At 39.8% G+C, this 14,807-nt stretch overlaps 1 protein-coding gene across 2 annotated transcripts in view; it reads right to left on the bottom strand.

Moving 5' to 3' along the window:
• Nucleotides 1–14,807, bottom strand: part of skap2 (src kinase associated phosphoprotein 2) — a 308,759-nt gene that overhangs the window by 242,594 nt on the left and 51,358 nt on the right. For both annotated transcript variants that reach the window (XM_069914125.1, XM_069914126.1), the window contains one exon: nucleotides 12,850–12,948. In XM_069914125.1, the coding sequence (XP_069770226.1) occupies nucleotides 12,850–12,948 (99 nt within the window). The remainder of the gene's footprint in view (nucleotides 1–12,849; nucleotides 12,949–14,807) is intronic.

Genomic DNA, 14,807 nt, shown 5'->3' with positions numbered 1-14,807 from the left:
GGAAAGAGGTATGGATGCCATAAGACTCGTAGAACCAGGTTCATGAACAGTTACTACCTCTCCACCATCAGACTCCAAAATAACAAACCCAATTAGTGATATGTTTAAGGGTGAAGTGCTCCTACCAACTAAACATTCTCTCATCACCAGAACTTCTAACCCAGTGGTTCTCAACCTTTTTCTTTTGACTTATATACCACTTTAAGTGTTCCCTATGCCATAGGTGCTCTGTGATTAGCAAGAGATTGCTTAAGGTGGTATGTGGGTGGAAAGAAAAAGTTTAAAAACCACTTTTAATCATCCCTAATTGACTCGTTATGTGCACAGTTTCATAACTCCAAAGGAAATGGGCTAATGACAATTTTTCTCAAGCAAAATATTTCAGTAATGATTGGGCCTAGAGCAGTGATTCTCAATCTTCCTTTCCCACTCACATACCACCTTAAGTAATCCCTTACTAATCAGAGCACTTATGGCATAGGGATTACTTAAAGTGGTGTGTGAGTGGAAAGTTAAAGGTTAAACCACTGTTCTAACATCTCACCTGCCTCTGTCCTGCATAGGTTCCCACCAGCCTTACCCTCACCCCCCCCCCCCACAACCAGTTTAGCTTAAACCCTCGATGTAGCCCCAGTGAATCTGCCTTCCGGATGTGTCCCTCTCGTGTTCAAGTGAAGCCCATCCATTTAAACAGGTCTACTCATCCACAGAAGAGATTCGAAAGTTCCAAAATCCTGAATATCTGTACCTTGCACCAGCTCCTCAGCCACAAATTCATCTTCCTACTCCTGAGCTCATTCACACATAATACAGTAGTCATCCAGAGATAACTACTCTTGAGGTCCTGCTTTTCAACTTCTTACCCAGCTGCCCACACTTACAATGCATACACAGCACCTTTACACTTACAAGCAGTTTAATGGAACATCCTATTGCTGCATGAAACCTAAAAGTAGTGCAGATGCCCAGGCATATACTTTTCCTCAGTATATTCACATTGCACAACACATGCCATTTCCAAGCATGTGCCTCTTTTGGTGGAAAAAATAGTATTGCTATGCTCATGTACATGGCTTACTTTAAAAAAAACATTTCAGTTAAATGTGGTTGCAAACAGCATCCATTCAAAGTAAAAGGCCATCTGTTTCAGACCAGAGCCCTTCTTCAGGGGTGCTACAAACCAGACAGACTCCTCAATAAAAAGATGGGATGGGGGGGAAAAGGAGAGAAGGAGGAGGAACACAGGCCAATAGGTAAGTGGTAATAAGTTGATACAGGTGGTAAGGAAGGTGAAAAGTGATATGGGAGAATTGAGAAGGCCAAGAGAGCTCAAATAGAAGGAAGGGAAAATGGGGGGGGGAGAGGATGAGAAGGGGGGTTGAGGGGCTTGATTCCAAAATTACAAAATAAGGAGACAGAGGGGTAGAGAAAGAGAGAGACTGTGGGATGGGTTTATTGTAAATTGAAGTAGTCGATATTGATAGCACCTGTTTGGAGATTGCTGAGATGGAAGAGATTAATATCTGAGGATAGGAATACACCATTGTTGCAGCTCTTGATTAATATATGGAATAAAGTAAACAATAAAATAAGTTAATTAAAATGCCTTTGATTCAAAATAGACTTATACCAATTACTATGAATAATAGACTTTTTAATTCTTGGTTCTCTAAAGGAATTAGAAATATAGAAGATTATTTTGAAGGATGAAATGTAATGTCATTTGATCAATTAAAAAATAAATAAGGGATACAGAATAATACAATATTTTGTTATTATCAATTAAAAACATATTTACAAGATAAATTGGGTCCAATAATGATTTTGCCTGAAGGAAGTGAAATAGAAACTTTGATTTGTAATAGATTTAATAAGAAATTTACATTTGCTATGTATATATTGTTGTAAAAAGTAACTTTGAAGCAGGGAACACGTAGGTTTAGACAGAGATTAGAAATGGATTTGAATATAAATATTGTGGAAAAATCTTGGCAGGAATTATGATAGTAATACTGTGACAGATTATATACTATTTTATATATTGTATATAGATATGTTTTAAAGGAGCTATATAGTGGGAGGTTTTTTTTTAGTGTAGGTCACAAAAAGATACAAACACTTCAATATGGATCTCATTTAAAATGACAGAGCCCTGCTCAAGCCAGACAGTTCAGGATCTGAGTGCCTTTGCAAACACTTTGAAGAATGCTTATAAGGGCTTAACAATAGGTGTTAATTGGACATGATGTGGAGAAATGGATTATTGTTTTGGAAAGCAACAGATGAACGAACTGCAAAGATTGGGTCCATTGCTGCAGTCTGAGTGGAGTTTGCTGTTCTGAGAGGGGGAGAAGAGAGAGAGAGAGAAGAGAGAGAGAGAGAGAGAGAGAGGGGAGGGGGGGAGGGGGAGGGGGGAGAGAGAGAGGGAGGGGTGTGAGAGAGAGGGAGGGGTGAGAGAGAGGGGAGGGGTGAGAGAGGGGGAGGGGTGAGTGAGAGGGGAGGGGTGAGAGAGAGGGGGTGAGAGAGAGGGGGTGGGGTGAGAGAGGGGGAGGGGTGAGAGAGGGGAGGGGTGAGAGAGAGGGGGTGAGAGAGAGGGGGTGAGAGAGGAAGGGGGTGAGAGAGGAAGGGGGGTGAGAGAGGAAGGGGGTGAGAGGGGGGGTGAGAGGGGGTGAGAGGGGGTGAGAGGGGGTGAGAGGGGTGAGAGGGGGTGAGAGGGGGTGAGAGGGGGTGAGAGGGGGTGAGAGGGGTGAGAGGGGGTGAGAGGGGTGAGAGGGGGTGAGAGAGGGGGAGGGGGTGAGAGAGGGGAGGGGGTGAGAGAGGGGGAGGGGTGTGAGAGAGGGGAGGGTGTGAGAGAGGGGGAGGGTGTGAGAGAGGGGGAGGGGTGAGAGAGAGGGGAGGGGTGAGAGAGGGGGAGGGGTGAGAGAGAGGGGAGGGGTGAGAGAGAGGGGAGGGGTGAGAGAGAGGGGTGAGAGTGAGTGGGTGAGAGTGAGTGGGTGAGAGAAAGGAAGGGGGTGAGAGAGGAAGGGGGTGAGAGAGGAAGGGGGTGAGAGAGGAAGGGGGTGAGAGAGGAAGGGGGTGAGAGGGGGTGAGAGGGGGTGAAGGGGGGTGAGAGGGTGTGAGAGGGTGTGAGAGGGGGTGAGAGGGGGTGAGAGGGGGTGAGAGGAGGAGGGGGTGAGAGGGGGAGGGGGTGAGAGGGGGAGGGGGTGGAGGGGGTGAGAGGGGGAGGGGGTGGAGAGGGGGAGGGGGTGAGAGGGGGAGGGGGTGAGAGGGGGAGGGGGGTGAGAGGGGGAGGGGGTGAGAGGGGGAGGGGGTGAGAGGGGGAGGGGGTGAGAGGGGAGGGGGTGAGAGGGGGAGAGGGTGAGAGGGGGAGGGGTGAGAGGGGGGGGGTGAGGGGGAGGGGGTGAGAGGGGGAGGGGGGTGAGAGGGGGAGGGGTTGAGAGGGGAGGGGTTGAGAGGGGAGGGGGTGAGAGAGGGGGAGGGGGTGAGAGAGGGGGATGGGGTGTGAGAGGGGGAGGGGGAGGGGTGAGAGAGGGGGAGGGGGTGGAGGGGGGAGGGGTGAGAGAGGGGGAGGGGTGAGAGAGGGGGAGGGGGTGAGAGGGGAGGGGGTGAGAGAGGGGGAGGGGGTGAGAGAGGGGAGAGGGTGAGAGAGGGGAGGGGGTGAGAGAGGGGGAGGGGGTGAGAGAGGGGGAGGGGGTGAGAATGGGGGAGGGGTAACCATTTACCGTTCAAGTGCCAAACCCTGGTGAGATTCAGAAATGTTAAATTCTGTGCACAGTATAAGAATTGCCTGATGCCAATGAACTTGGAGGAGTGAGGAGTGAGATTGGACTGTGAATCAAATAACTTTTCTGAACTTACACACACATTACATACACGTGCACTTAATAGTAATAAGTTAAAGTTTGATCCTGTTTTCATTGAAAAATAGCATCTACAAACTTCAAAGGTGATCAAAAGCTTAGAAACAAGCTGAGCTCTCTTATACCTGTACCAAGGAAGCAATTAAACATGAAACTAAATGTCCCAAATAATATGGCGCCCTGAAATGGAGGAAATATGTATAAAAAGTGCTGTCATTTCTACATGGTTAAACTATAATATATACAAATAACCTTGAATAAAAGGAGGGTACTGCAGATACCTACTTATATTTGTATATCTATACAAATCTCTCGCCTTTTTGAATATTTAAATTTTCGTACATGCATTAGTATCCAAATACAGAAAATAACAATCATATATTTAAATCAATTATACATGCTACAAATTATACCCTATAAACCCCCACCAACCCCCTCTCCCCAAATAATAATCCCTAAAATCAAGAGAAAGGAAAGAAAAAAACATAGGAACAAAAATACAGAAAAGTTAGAAAAAAAGGACCAGTTAGAACCATAGAACATTGCAGCACAGAAGTCCTATGGCCCTGTGAGTCTGTCCCGAACTATTTTTTCAGCACCCAGTCAATGGCCTTTCATACCTCTCCCATCCATGTACCGGTCCAAAGTCTACATCCATGAATTTAGTTGGCAGTTCATGCCACACTCCCACTACTCTGTGTGTGAAGAAGTTCCCCCCAAACTTTTCCCCTTTCACCCTTAACCCATGTCCTCTGGTTTTTATCCCCCTCATAATTTTAATTACCTCTCTCAAATCTCCCCTCATTCTTCTATGCTCCAGGGAATAAAGTCCTAACCCGTTTAATCTTTCCCTGTAACTCAATCCCTGAAGTACAGGCAACATCCTAGTAAATCTTCTCTATACTTTTTCCAATTTTATTGATATCTTTCCTGCAGTTAAGTGATCAAACTGCACAATACTCCAAATTTGATCTCATCAATGTCTTATTCAAGTTTACCATAACATTCCAACTCCTATACTCAATAATTTGATTTATCTAAGCCAATATGCCAAAAACTCTCTTTACAACCTTATCTATCTCTGACACCACTTTCAGGGAATTATACATCTGTACACCCTGATCCCTCTATTCTTCCATACTCCTCCGTGCCCTACCATTTCTTGGTTTGTCCTTCCAAAATGCAAAACATCACACTTCTGAACCTTGCTGACCAACCTACCATTTCCCACCTCATTAAAGGTCTTACTAAAGTCCATGTAGACACCTTTCACAGCCTTTCCTTCACCAACTTTCTTGGTAACCTCCTCAAAAAAACTCTACAAGATTGGTTAGACAAAAGAATTCTCAGCATAATGAAGAAATGAAATCCACAAACACCTGCCCAATAGATTAGAAGGACTCTACAGGAGGCAGATGTGGCTGTGTCAATCACTACTGTCAGTAGAAGACAGAAACTTAAAGGCTACTCTAAATGATGCAAACCATAAGACAGCCACAGAAACAGGATGGCCAGATTACAGTTTGGCAAGAAGTATTTAAGAGCCTGAAGGATTCTGAAAAATGGTCTTGTGGATAGATGAGATCAAGATTAGCCTGTATCAGAGTGATGGCAAGAGCAAATAGTGGAGGCATAAAGGAACTGCCCAAGAACTAATGTATACCAACTCATCTGTGAAAAATGGTGGTGGAGGTGTTTATGGCCTGGGCATATGTGGGTGCCACAGGTTTTGGCACACTTATCTTCATTGATATTATAACTGCTAATGGCAGTACAAAATGAATTCTGAGGTGTACAGTAACATCTTATCTGCTCAAATTCAAGCATGTGCTTCCAAACACTTTGGATGGTTCTTCATCCGACAGCAAGACAATGATCCCAAGCACATTACTAAAGCAAAAAAATGAACCTTAAAGCTAAAAAGTGGAAAATTTTTGAATTGCTAAGAGAGTAACCTGATCAAAATCTAACCAAGCATGCCATCCATATGCTGAAGAGAAAATGCAAATGGACAAGCCCCCAAAACAAGCAGCAGCTGAAGATGCTGCAGTTGAGGCGTGGAAGAGCATCACTAGAGAAGATATTCAATACTTGATGTCGTCTTTGAACCACAGACTTCAATCAGTCATTGCATACAAGGAATATGCAACAAAATACTAAACATGACTACTTTAGTATACATACCATTGCTATGACCCAAATATTATGGTGCCCTGAAATGAGGGGATTATGTATAAAAAGTGCTGCAATTTCTACATGGTCAAATCAAAATGTATACAAATAACTATGAATAAAATTTGGAATATGCACTTTAATCACATGCAAATTGTTTGATTAAAAATTTTTAAATGTGGAGCTCAGGGGCAAATAAAGGAAAAAGTGTGCCTCTGTCCTAAACATTAAGAAGGGCACTGCGTATGGATCAAATACAGATAAATGGGAAATACTGGCCCAGAATGTTTTCCTTGGTCACCATGGAAAATTTAGGCTGAAGGGCCTGTTTCATGCTACATTAATTTATTTTAACATGGTACAATATTGCACATAATAAGTGTCCATCATATTCATTCTCAAGATCATTCATTTGCATCTCTTTTTTGCATAAATGTGGGAATATTTATACAAAGTACATAACCTTGCAAATTCACACTGAATTGCACCCAAGAACATTTATATCCAAAGCCGGTCTTACAACACCATGTACCTGCTTTTTCCACCATCTTTCCCTACACATTTGCTTAACAGAAAAATTTCAAATTTGGGTTTAAAATTTTCAACAACGGATGGTGAAAATTAATGCTCATAAGTATTAGCTCTAAAATTTATCATTTCACCAGTTCTTAGATTCCCCAACAGGTGATCAGGTGATTGTCTACCTAACATTTTGATCAAAGCACCCTTTCATATCCGATTTCTAGTAGGTAGAATTGAGTTTTGTTACCATCTCCTGCAACTTAAGTCCTGTTAATATTCTAGTATATCTTTGTTGGACGACCTCCAAAACAGGTATCAACTTCTCAAACTGCAGTGCCCAAAACTGCTCAAACTGTTGTCTAATCAGGGTTTTAAATGGTCGTGTGATATTGAAACATGTTTAAATCGGAGATAAATTCTGTAAGCCTATTTGACATTGTTCTCTTGTATAATTTTTTAAAAATTTAGTCATACAAACTATTTTGGCCCAATTAACCTACATGTTTCAAACAGTGGGAGGAAACCAGAGCCCCCAGGGAAAATCCACGCAGACCCAGGGAGAACGTACAAACTCTTTACAGATAGCGCAGGATTCGAACACCGATCGCTGGCGCTTTAAGGACATTGTACTAACTGCTACGCCACCCATCCCACATCATCTTGTAATTATTCTAAACTATGCTTTCAGGTCCAAAATGAATTACTTCACATTTTCCCGATATCAAAAATGCTCAGTTACTTTGCAATTTACTTAATTTATTGATCCCTCTTTACCACTTCCTAATTCCTGCTTCCTAATTCCTGCTTCCTACTTCCTGCTTTACCACTTCCTTCTTCCTGCTTGTAAAGCTCATCTTAGCATCATTAGCAACTTTTGAAGTAAGAGCTACTCCATATTTAGACATTCAACCAGTCCCCTAACATTCCTTCCTGTCAGAAAAATACCCAGGCACTACTTCTCTCTGGCTTCTTTCCCTTCTCCTGAATTATCACTTTCCCTTTCAGGCCATATACCAAATTTTCTGAAAAAAAGTTTGACAAGTATTTATTAAATGATTTTGAAAGTCGACAGCAATAATTTCAAGAGCCCTCTCCTTATACTGCGTTCAGGAACTCTTATGACAAGAATCTCCTTTAACACTTCCATGATGGCTGCGCTGATCAGGTGTCCTTTCCTATTTGAACAAGAGGGTAATATTCCTAATCTTCCTATCTATGGCACCATTCCCAGGAAATTTAAAAACTTGTGGTCATAGTTTCTTTTAGTGTGTATTTATAGCCATGGAACAACTATGAATTTCAATCCTCCCTTTTGAAAATGTCAGTCCACAAGCATTGCAATCGAAAAAAATAACCATGAACTTTAATGATCGACAAATGTGGGCACATTTACAGAAGACCAGGCACACTTTATATCAAAATAGTCTGCACTAAAAACAATTTATACTGTAAATTAATTCACGTAATCATGTTAATGGCATTTCAGTGAAAAAAAAGCTTAGAATGCACTGTATATTTGTATTAAAAAAAAACATCCTGAAGGTAGTAAAATAAGCATCCCTTTCTCCTCAGCTCTCAAATTAAAAAATCAAATGACTGAAATTACCTGCATAATCACCAAGTCACAGTTTTAATCCTTCTCAACCAACAAGTATAGAAATGGCAAATGTATACTTCATTTGCTTTTCCAATGTTGATATACAAAAGCCAATCAAGTATAAAATTGGGGAATGTTGGAATTTAATCCTAAAGTGCTCCACTCTCATTGGCATAGATTCAATAGTGCTTTTACTTTTTGTAATTGAACATTTCATAATATAGACCAAATTATTTTTACATTCCTTACATGATAAATAGCATGTTACTGATGACTTTTCAAACAATGTATGGTTAGTGTACAAATAAACAACAATAAACAGATGAAGACTCAGTTCATGTCCAATTTTCTGCTAACATGTTGCTTTAATGTAGTCTGAGTAAGGATTTTACAGAAGTTTACTTCTGGCATGAACCTGTTGTTGGAAATGTTCAATGTAAAATCAAGGTAAGTGTACAAATGATTGTATGGTACAATACAACTCCAATTATCCAAAAATGGTTAGGCTCCAGGCTCATTTCGGATAAACTTTTTTTTGGAGAACTGGTGGTTTTTTTAAAAAAAAAACCAGCTCAGTAGCAACAGCAAATCATTGTAAAAGTGTTTAAACAACAACAAACAAGGGAAGGCTTTTTAAGCATTAAAATAATGCTTAATTCTCACCCAAAAAAAATGCTGACCACCGCCAATCACCAACACCTCCCCACCAAGGCCCCGCTCCCACCAGGAGCTCAGGGTCCGCTGCTGCCGCCAACGTGAGCCTGGGTTCCCCGATCAGTTGAGCTCCAAAAAAATTTCAGAAAACTGAGGATTTCGGGGAATCCAATTTCAGATAATTGGAGCTGTACTGTATTTGTTAGCCACCAATTCCATGCTTACTGACAGTTTTTGTTAAACTCTCACTCTTTAGTACAGAAGTTTAATATTGCATTTTGTAAACCTAAAATTGATGAACAGTTTATACATATCGGAAAGGTACATTTAAAAACAACAGGTTGGTCATATGAAATTAATCAAATGGGATGGAAAGGTTGCAAAATACTGCCATTCTATTATATACAATTCAGTAGCATATTTTAACAAAATGAATTAATAGATTATTTATAAACACACTTCACTCCAGTTAGAAATATACTTCAACTTCTAATAAGTACAATGTCTACTTCATGAAAAATGTCATATATAAAATTGCAGATACTATTTCTACATCCAAAGAGATTGAAAACAGCTGAATGGTGCACCAACAACAACCTCGGACTCAATGTCACCAAAAATCAAGAAGCTATTTGTTGACTTCAAGAAAGGAAAACCAGAGATGTGATCAAGTGATCATTGGGGGAAATCAAAGGTGGAGAGAGTGAGCAAATTTTTCTTATGAGTCACTATTTCAGAGGATCTTTCCCGGACCCAACACACAAATGGCATCGTGAAGAAAACACGACAGTGCCTCTTCTTCCTCAGGAGTTTGTGGAGGTTTGGCATGACAACAGAAAACCTGCCAAAATTCTACAGTGGAAAGTGTGCTGGTTGGCAGCATCATGGTCTGGTACGGGGACACTAATGCCCTCGAGCACAAAGTCCTGCCAAAAGGGACACAGCCCAGAACCCTCCCCACCATTGAGAACATCTACAGGGAACACTGCTGTCAGAGAGCAACAGCAATCATCAAGGATCCACACCACCAGCACATGTTCTGTTCTCATTGCTACCATCAGGAAAAAGGTAATTGGCGTCACAAGACTAACACCACCAGCTTCATGAATAGTTGCTACCCCTCCACCATTAAGACTCCTCAGAAACAAACTCAATCAAGGACTTGTTTAAGGACTCTTATTTTTGCACGTTATTTATTTTTATCTCCTGCGGTTTGTTTACATTTCTTTATTTGTTTACATGTGTATGTTGAGTCTTTTTTTTTTGCACACTCAATTAGTGGTAATTCTGCCTTGCCCGCCAGAAAAAGAATTTCAGGGTTGATGTCATGTATATACTCTAACAATAAATCTGAATCCAAAAATTAAGACCATGCTTAAATTCACTTGCTATGAATTGTAAAGGTGTTTAGTTTTGATTTAAGTTTAATTATGCTGCATATTCTGGAAATTTCAGTTAAATTATTCATTATATGTCATTATGCACAATTCTAGATAGAATTTCAAGTATTTTGAAAAACACTGGTCATTATACAATGCTGAAAAATATCTGAAATTAATAGAATTGTAGCATGTTCCTCAAAGGCAATGCAAGAAAGAGAAAATAAATGAAATTAATTTGTACCTAACTCTTGGACATTACAAGAATGTCCTTGAATTTCAACCCAAACAAAACTACTGTCTTGAAGTAAAATGCACACAACTGCACTACTATCCCACACAGAAATAACAAGGCTTTTCTATAACTATTTACTTTTGGGGAGTCATAATTTATTTTCCAGCTTCCAGCATCTGAATTCGAACAGATTTTGTAAAAAGCAAATAACATTAATTGAAGAATATAGTTTCTTATATTCTAATTCTTCTGGATAGCTTTTCCTTTGCTTCATGTTCTTTCACTGAACATTACTAAATTAAAGTTCTATAATGGAACTAATACACTTTCTACTTTAAAACAGCAGCCATACTATTTTATAAAAGATTAATAATAAATTTGCAAGAGCTGCATAATATATGAAGAAATGCATCTTTGCAACAATAACACAATGCTAATGACTATGTGTTCACCACTGAAATGTACAATTGTATGCATGTCTTTTGCACACCAAAATATGCACATAGTTCTACACTAGCTTCCAGTTATTATGTTCTCCTTGCAGGCTACAATAATATTCTTATCCACTATTCAAGAATAAAAATTCACAATAAATTCAAGGTAAGTCTAATACGAGTTGTAATTTCCCAAATAAATGTTCAAATATATTGAAGGTTATTGTGCATGCCTTTAATAATACCATAAAAATCAACATGTTGTAATTAATTGTAGATAAGAGTGACTTCAGATGCTGGAAGCTGGAACAAAAACAGAACACTGGAATGATCAGTGGATTGGTCAAAATGCTCAAGTACAGCACCTGCATCATGACAAAGGAGAAAAAGAAAAATTGCCAGTACACAGCAGCACAAAGAAGGCGTGGAATAAAGATTCATAGGTGATAGGTGGAACCAGGTAGGGATGGAATGATGGGCAGATGGAACAAGGTAGGAAGATGAAATGGCAAAGGTGAACAAAGGGATAAGAAAAACAGGTAGATAACTGTGCATGGATGGAGAACACAGAGGGAGTGGTTTAACTCAAATTGGAAAATTCAATGTTCATGCCATTGGGTTATAAGTGGAACATGAAGTATTGCTTTTCAAATATACGTTTTGCCTTTTACATTGGCAAAGGATAAACAGAATAGTTTGGGAAACAGAAGGAGAGTTAAAATGATATGCAACAAGCAGCTTGAGATGGTAGTGTAGACAAAGTGCAGATGCACCGTGAAATAGTCATTTGGTCTACCCTTGATTCAATACTCCCAACGTGTCAATGGACATATTGGGAGTACTGAATGTAATCAACCAGATTAGAAGAGGTGCACGAGAACCTCTGCCTCACCTGGAAGAGCTGCTTACGTTCCTTAATGATGGTCAGGGAGGAGATGAGGGAACACTTCCTTTGGTCATGAGAGAAATTTTCAGCAGATGATAATGAGTGAGAGGGATGATAGACCAGGAAGTCCTAAAGAGAGTGGTCCCTCCAGAAAGTGGGAGAAAAGGCAAAGATGTGAGTGGTGGTGGAAGCCAGCAAAAATTGTGGAGAATCACATGTTGGTTGCAGAGGTGGTGGGGCAACCATTTTGCGGAACACTTGCAAAGGCCAATTCAAGCTTCCGGTTTCATATCATTTCAACTTTTCTTTTCCTTCTCACACCAAGCTGCCCATTTCCAAGGTCTCCAATGCTAATTAGAGGCCAAAGTTAAATTGCAAGAACAACATCTTATTCTGCTTGGGTAGCTTACAACTCAATAGTATGAACATTGAATTTTAAAATTCTAGTTAACCAACATCTATTTTTTTTTCCCCCCCACATATATTCACTTGTCCACCAGGTATTTTTCTCCCTTTGTTCTTTCCCACCCTGATACCTGGTAATTTCTGCCCATTATTCCCTTCCCATCTCATTCTACCTTTCTAAGCATCTATCCCACAACTCTAGTAACGCTCTGTCCTACCAATCCTCTGTTTCCTCATCTGTTCTGATGCAGCATCTTGACCCAAAACATTGACTGGCACCTTTTCCTTCCACAGATCCTGACCCCCTGAGTATGTCTAGTGTTTTGTTTTATATTATTAATTATTTTACAGTATTGAACAAATGCAATACTTTTTCTCAAAACCAGCTATAGTGGGCATGTATAGTGGGAAAATTGTCCTCTGAAATTAGTACATATATTCAAAATCTGTCAGCTAGATGTTGACTACAAGCTTGAGAAGTTAAATTTAAACTAAACTCTGTTGATACATTTTTGTGCTTCATCTTAAAGGGTTTTCATTTTTACACTTTGAATTCCACTAGAGGGAGCTCTTCAATGCGTTCCAAAACATCACAATAAATGTGGTATTTCTCTGATTTCTGTAGAACTCATTGGAAGTTCACATTTCAGTCTCTGAAGAAAAATAATAAAGGAAAATCATACATCAATTAATCTTATTACATACCATCAGCTGCAACTTCTTCATGGTAATCATTACGATCATATGCCAATGAAGCACCATCTGTAAAAGATTCTTCATGGCTGTCAGAATCTTCCGATTCCCCTATAAAATTAAAAATATAGGCTCATTTAAACTTGTTAATATGTATAAGACAAAATTAAAACAATGTAATAGACTAAAACATTGCTATAGTAAGTTTTTTTTGTCCATGAAAGGCATAGATGAAATTGAGCCAATCCAGTTGATAAAGAAACTTGCTCCTGGTATATATGGTTACATTTATTGCTCACAAACTACAAATTTCACTTGAATTGTGAAAAGAGAAGGGTTCAATTTCATTCCAATCATCTGCGATGACCAGAAAATTAACATTGCCCGCTCTCCAAAAATCATGAGCAGAAACGTGACCACTCATCCCAAAAGGGGGCCACATTTATAATCCAATGCATCTATGTGGAAGGTCCATTTCAATAAGGAAATCAGAATCCCATGATACAGTAATTTCCCCAATTTGCATGTTGGATCAATGCTGTTCAGTTTGAGCACAATGTAAAGTACCAAGGGCAGGTGCAGAGGACGGCAGTTAGCATCACGATTACTGCAATGCTATCACAACTCCAGCATTCCAGTTTGAATCCCCCCCGCCACCCCCCCCCCCCGTGTCTGCACGGGTTTCCTCCCACCCTTCAAAACCATACAGAGATTCTAGATTAATTGGTGTATTTGGAGGGCACGGGCTTATGGGCCAGAAGAGCCTGTTACCGTGCTGTATATTTAAATTTAATTTAAAAGTACAAGGCTAGCGCCCTTCGAATAGTAATCCTCCTCCTTGGAATCTGATCCTCTCCACCACATGAACCTCTTTCTTCCCATTCATTTATCGTGTTGGCAAGTTTGACTGAAAACATTTTAAAAGGTGGGATCTCAAAATCAGTGTTAGCATACTAATAAGGGTGGCAATGTCTGAGCATTCTGAATTGACCTTCTGCAGAGCCTAAGCATTGCTCTTGGATATAGTTCTTCAGATTACTTTCATTGGAGACCCTGAAGAAAAATGGAGAGTTCTGACTAGAATAATGGTGGTCATTTTAAGATTCAAGGCTTGATAAAAATAAAATAAGATTTTACAAAATGTTGTGAAACATGAATAACAGTCATAAGTAGGTAGCCTGAAAAAGAATGCAATAGAGAGAACACATAATTAGGAATCCTTAGCCTCAAAATAAATTATCTTTTAACTGGTTAATTTGTAGGACTAGGTGGTACAATCCCTGTCATTTTAATATTGTTTAGATTGATCATCACTTATAGAAATATAACATTCCATTATCATCTAGTAATACTACATTTAGAATGTAACATACATGAAATTCTTTAACTTTTGTCTACCATAAGAAAGACAGTGCCCCTCACAGAAACCTACAGCATCTTGTGTTCCTGGGCAGTCTCCCCCTCCAAGAACTGACTTGTCCAGAGCCTGCTTAGCTACCAAGATCAGACAATCTCAGGTGTTTTCAGGCTATTAGGTGCTGTAGAACAACCTCAAATAGTAATGAGAATTTTTTTTTAAATAATTATTCTATGTTTTTTATCAATTGGAGAATACAGTAAAATATTCATTTTAGAGTCAATACTTGTGTTTGAAAAATATCAAATGGAGCACCAATGAACAAAATCGTGTACTGAAACCATTGGTTTGATTTAAAGAGGGAAATTTTAAGTAAAGAAATTAAGAGATAGAGGAAGTGTATATTGGGAGAGAATTCCAGAGCTTCACACAATGGCAACAAAGCACAGTTGCTGATGTTGTAATGAACAAAAGAAAAATAAGAGGTTAGAACTTGCAGAGTGCAAATAGTTGAAGAGTGCAGCTTTCATAGAAGAAATCTGTGCAAAGTCGCAGCATGGCATATCTGAAAACATCAATCTTGCAAGTTCTAATTCACAATAAAGCTAAAGAG

The sequence above is a fragment of the Narcine bancroftii genome, chromosome 1, assembly GCF_036971445.1.
Source record: "Narcine bancroftii isolate sNarBan1 chromosome 1, sNarBan1.hap1, whole genome shotgun sequence".
NCBI classification, from domain to species: domain Eukaryota; kingdom Metazoa; phylum Chordata; class Chondrichthyes; order Torpediniformes; family Narcinidae; genus Narcine; species Narcine bancroftii.
The sequence above is the reverse complement of the archived record's forward strand: the minus strand, read 5'-3'. Positions and strand labels throughout refer to the sequence as shown.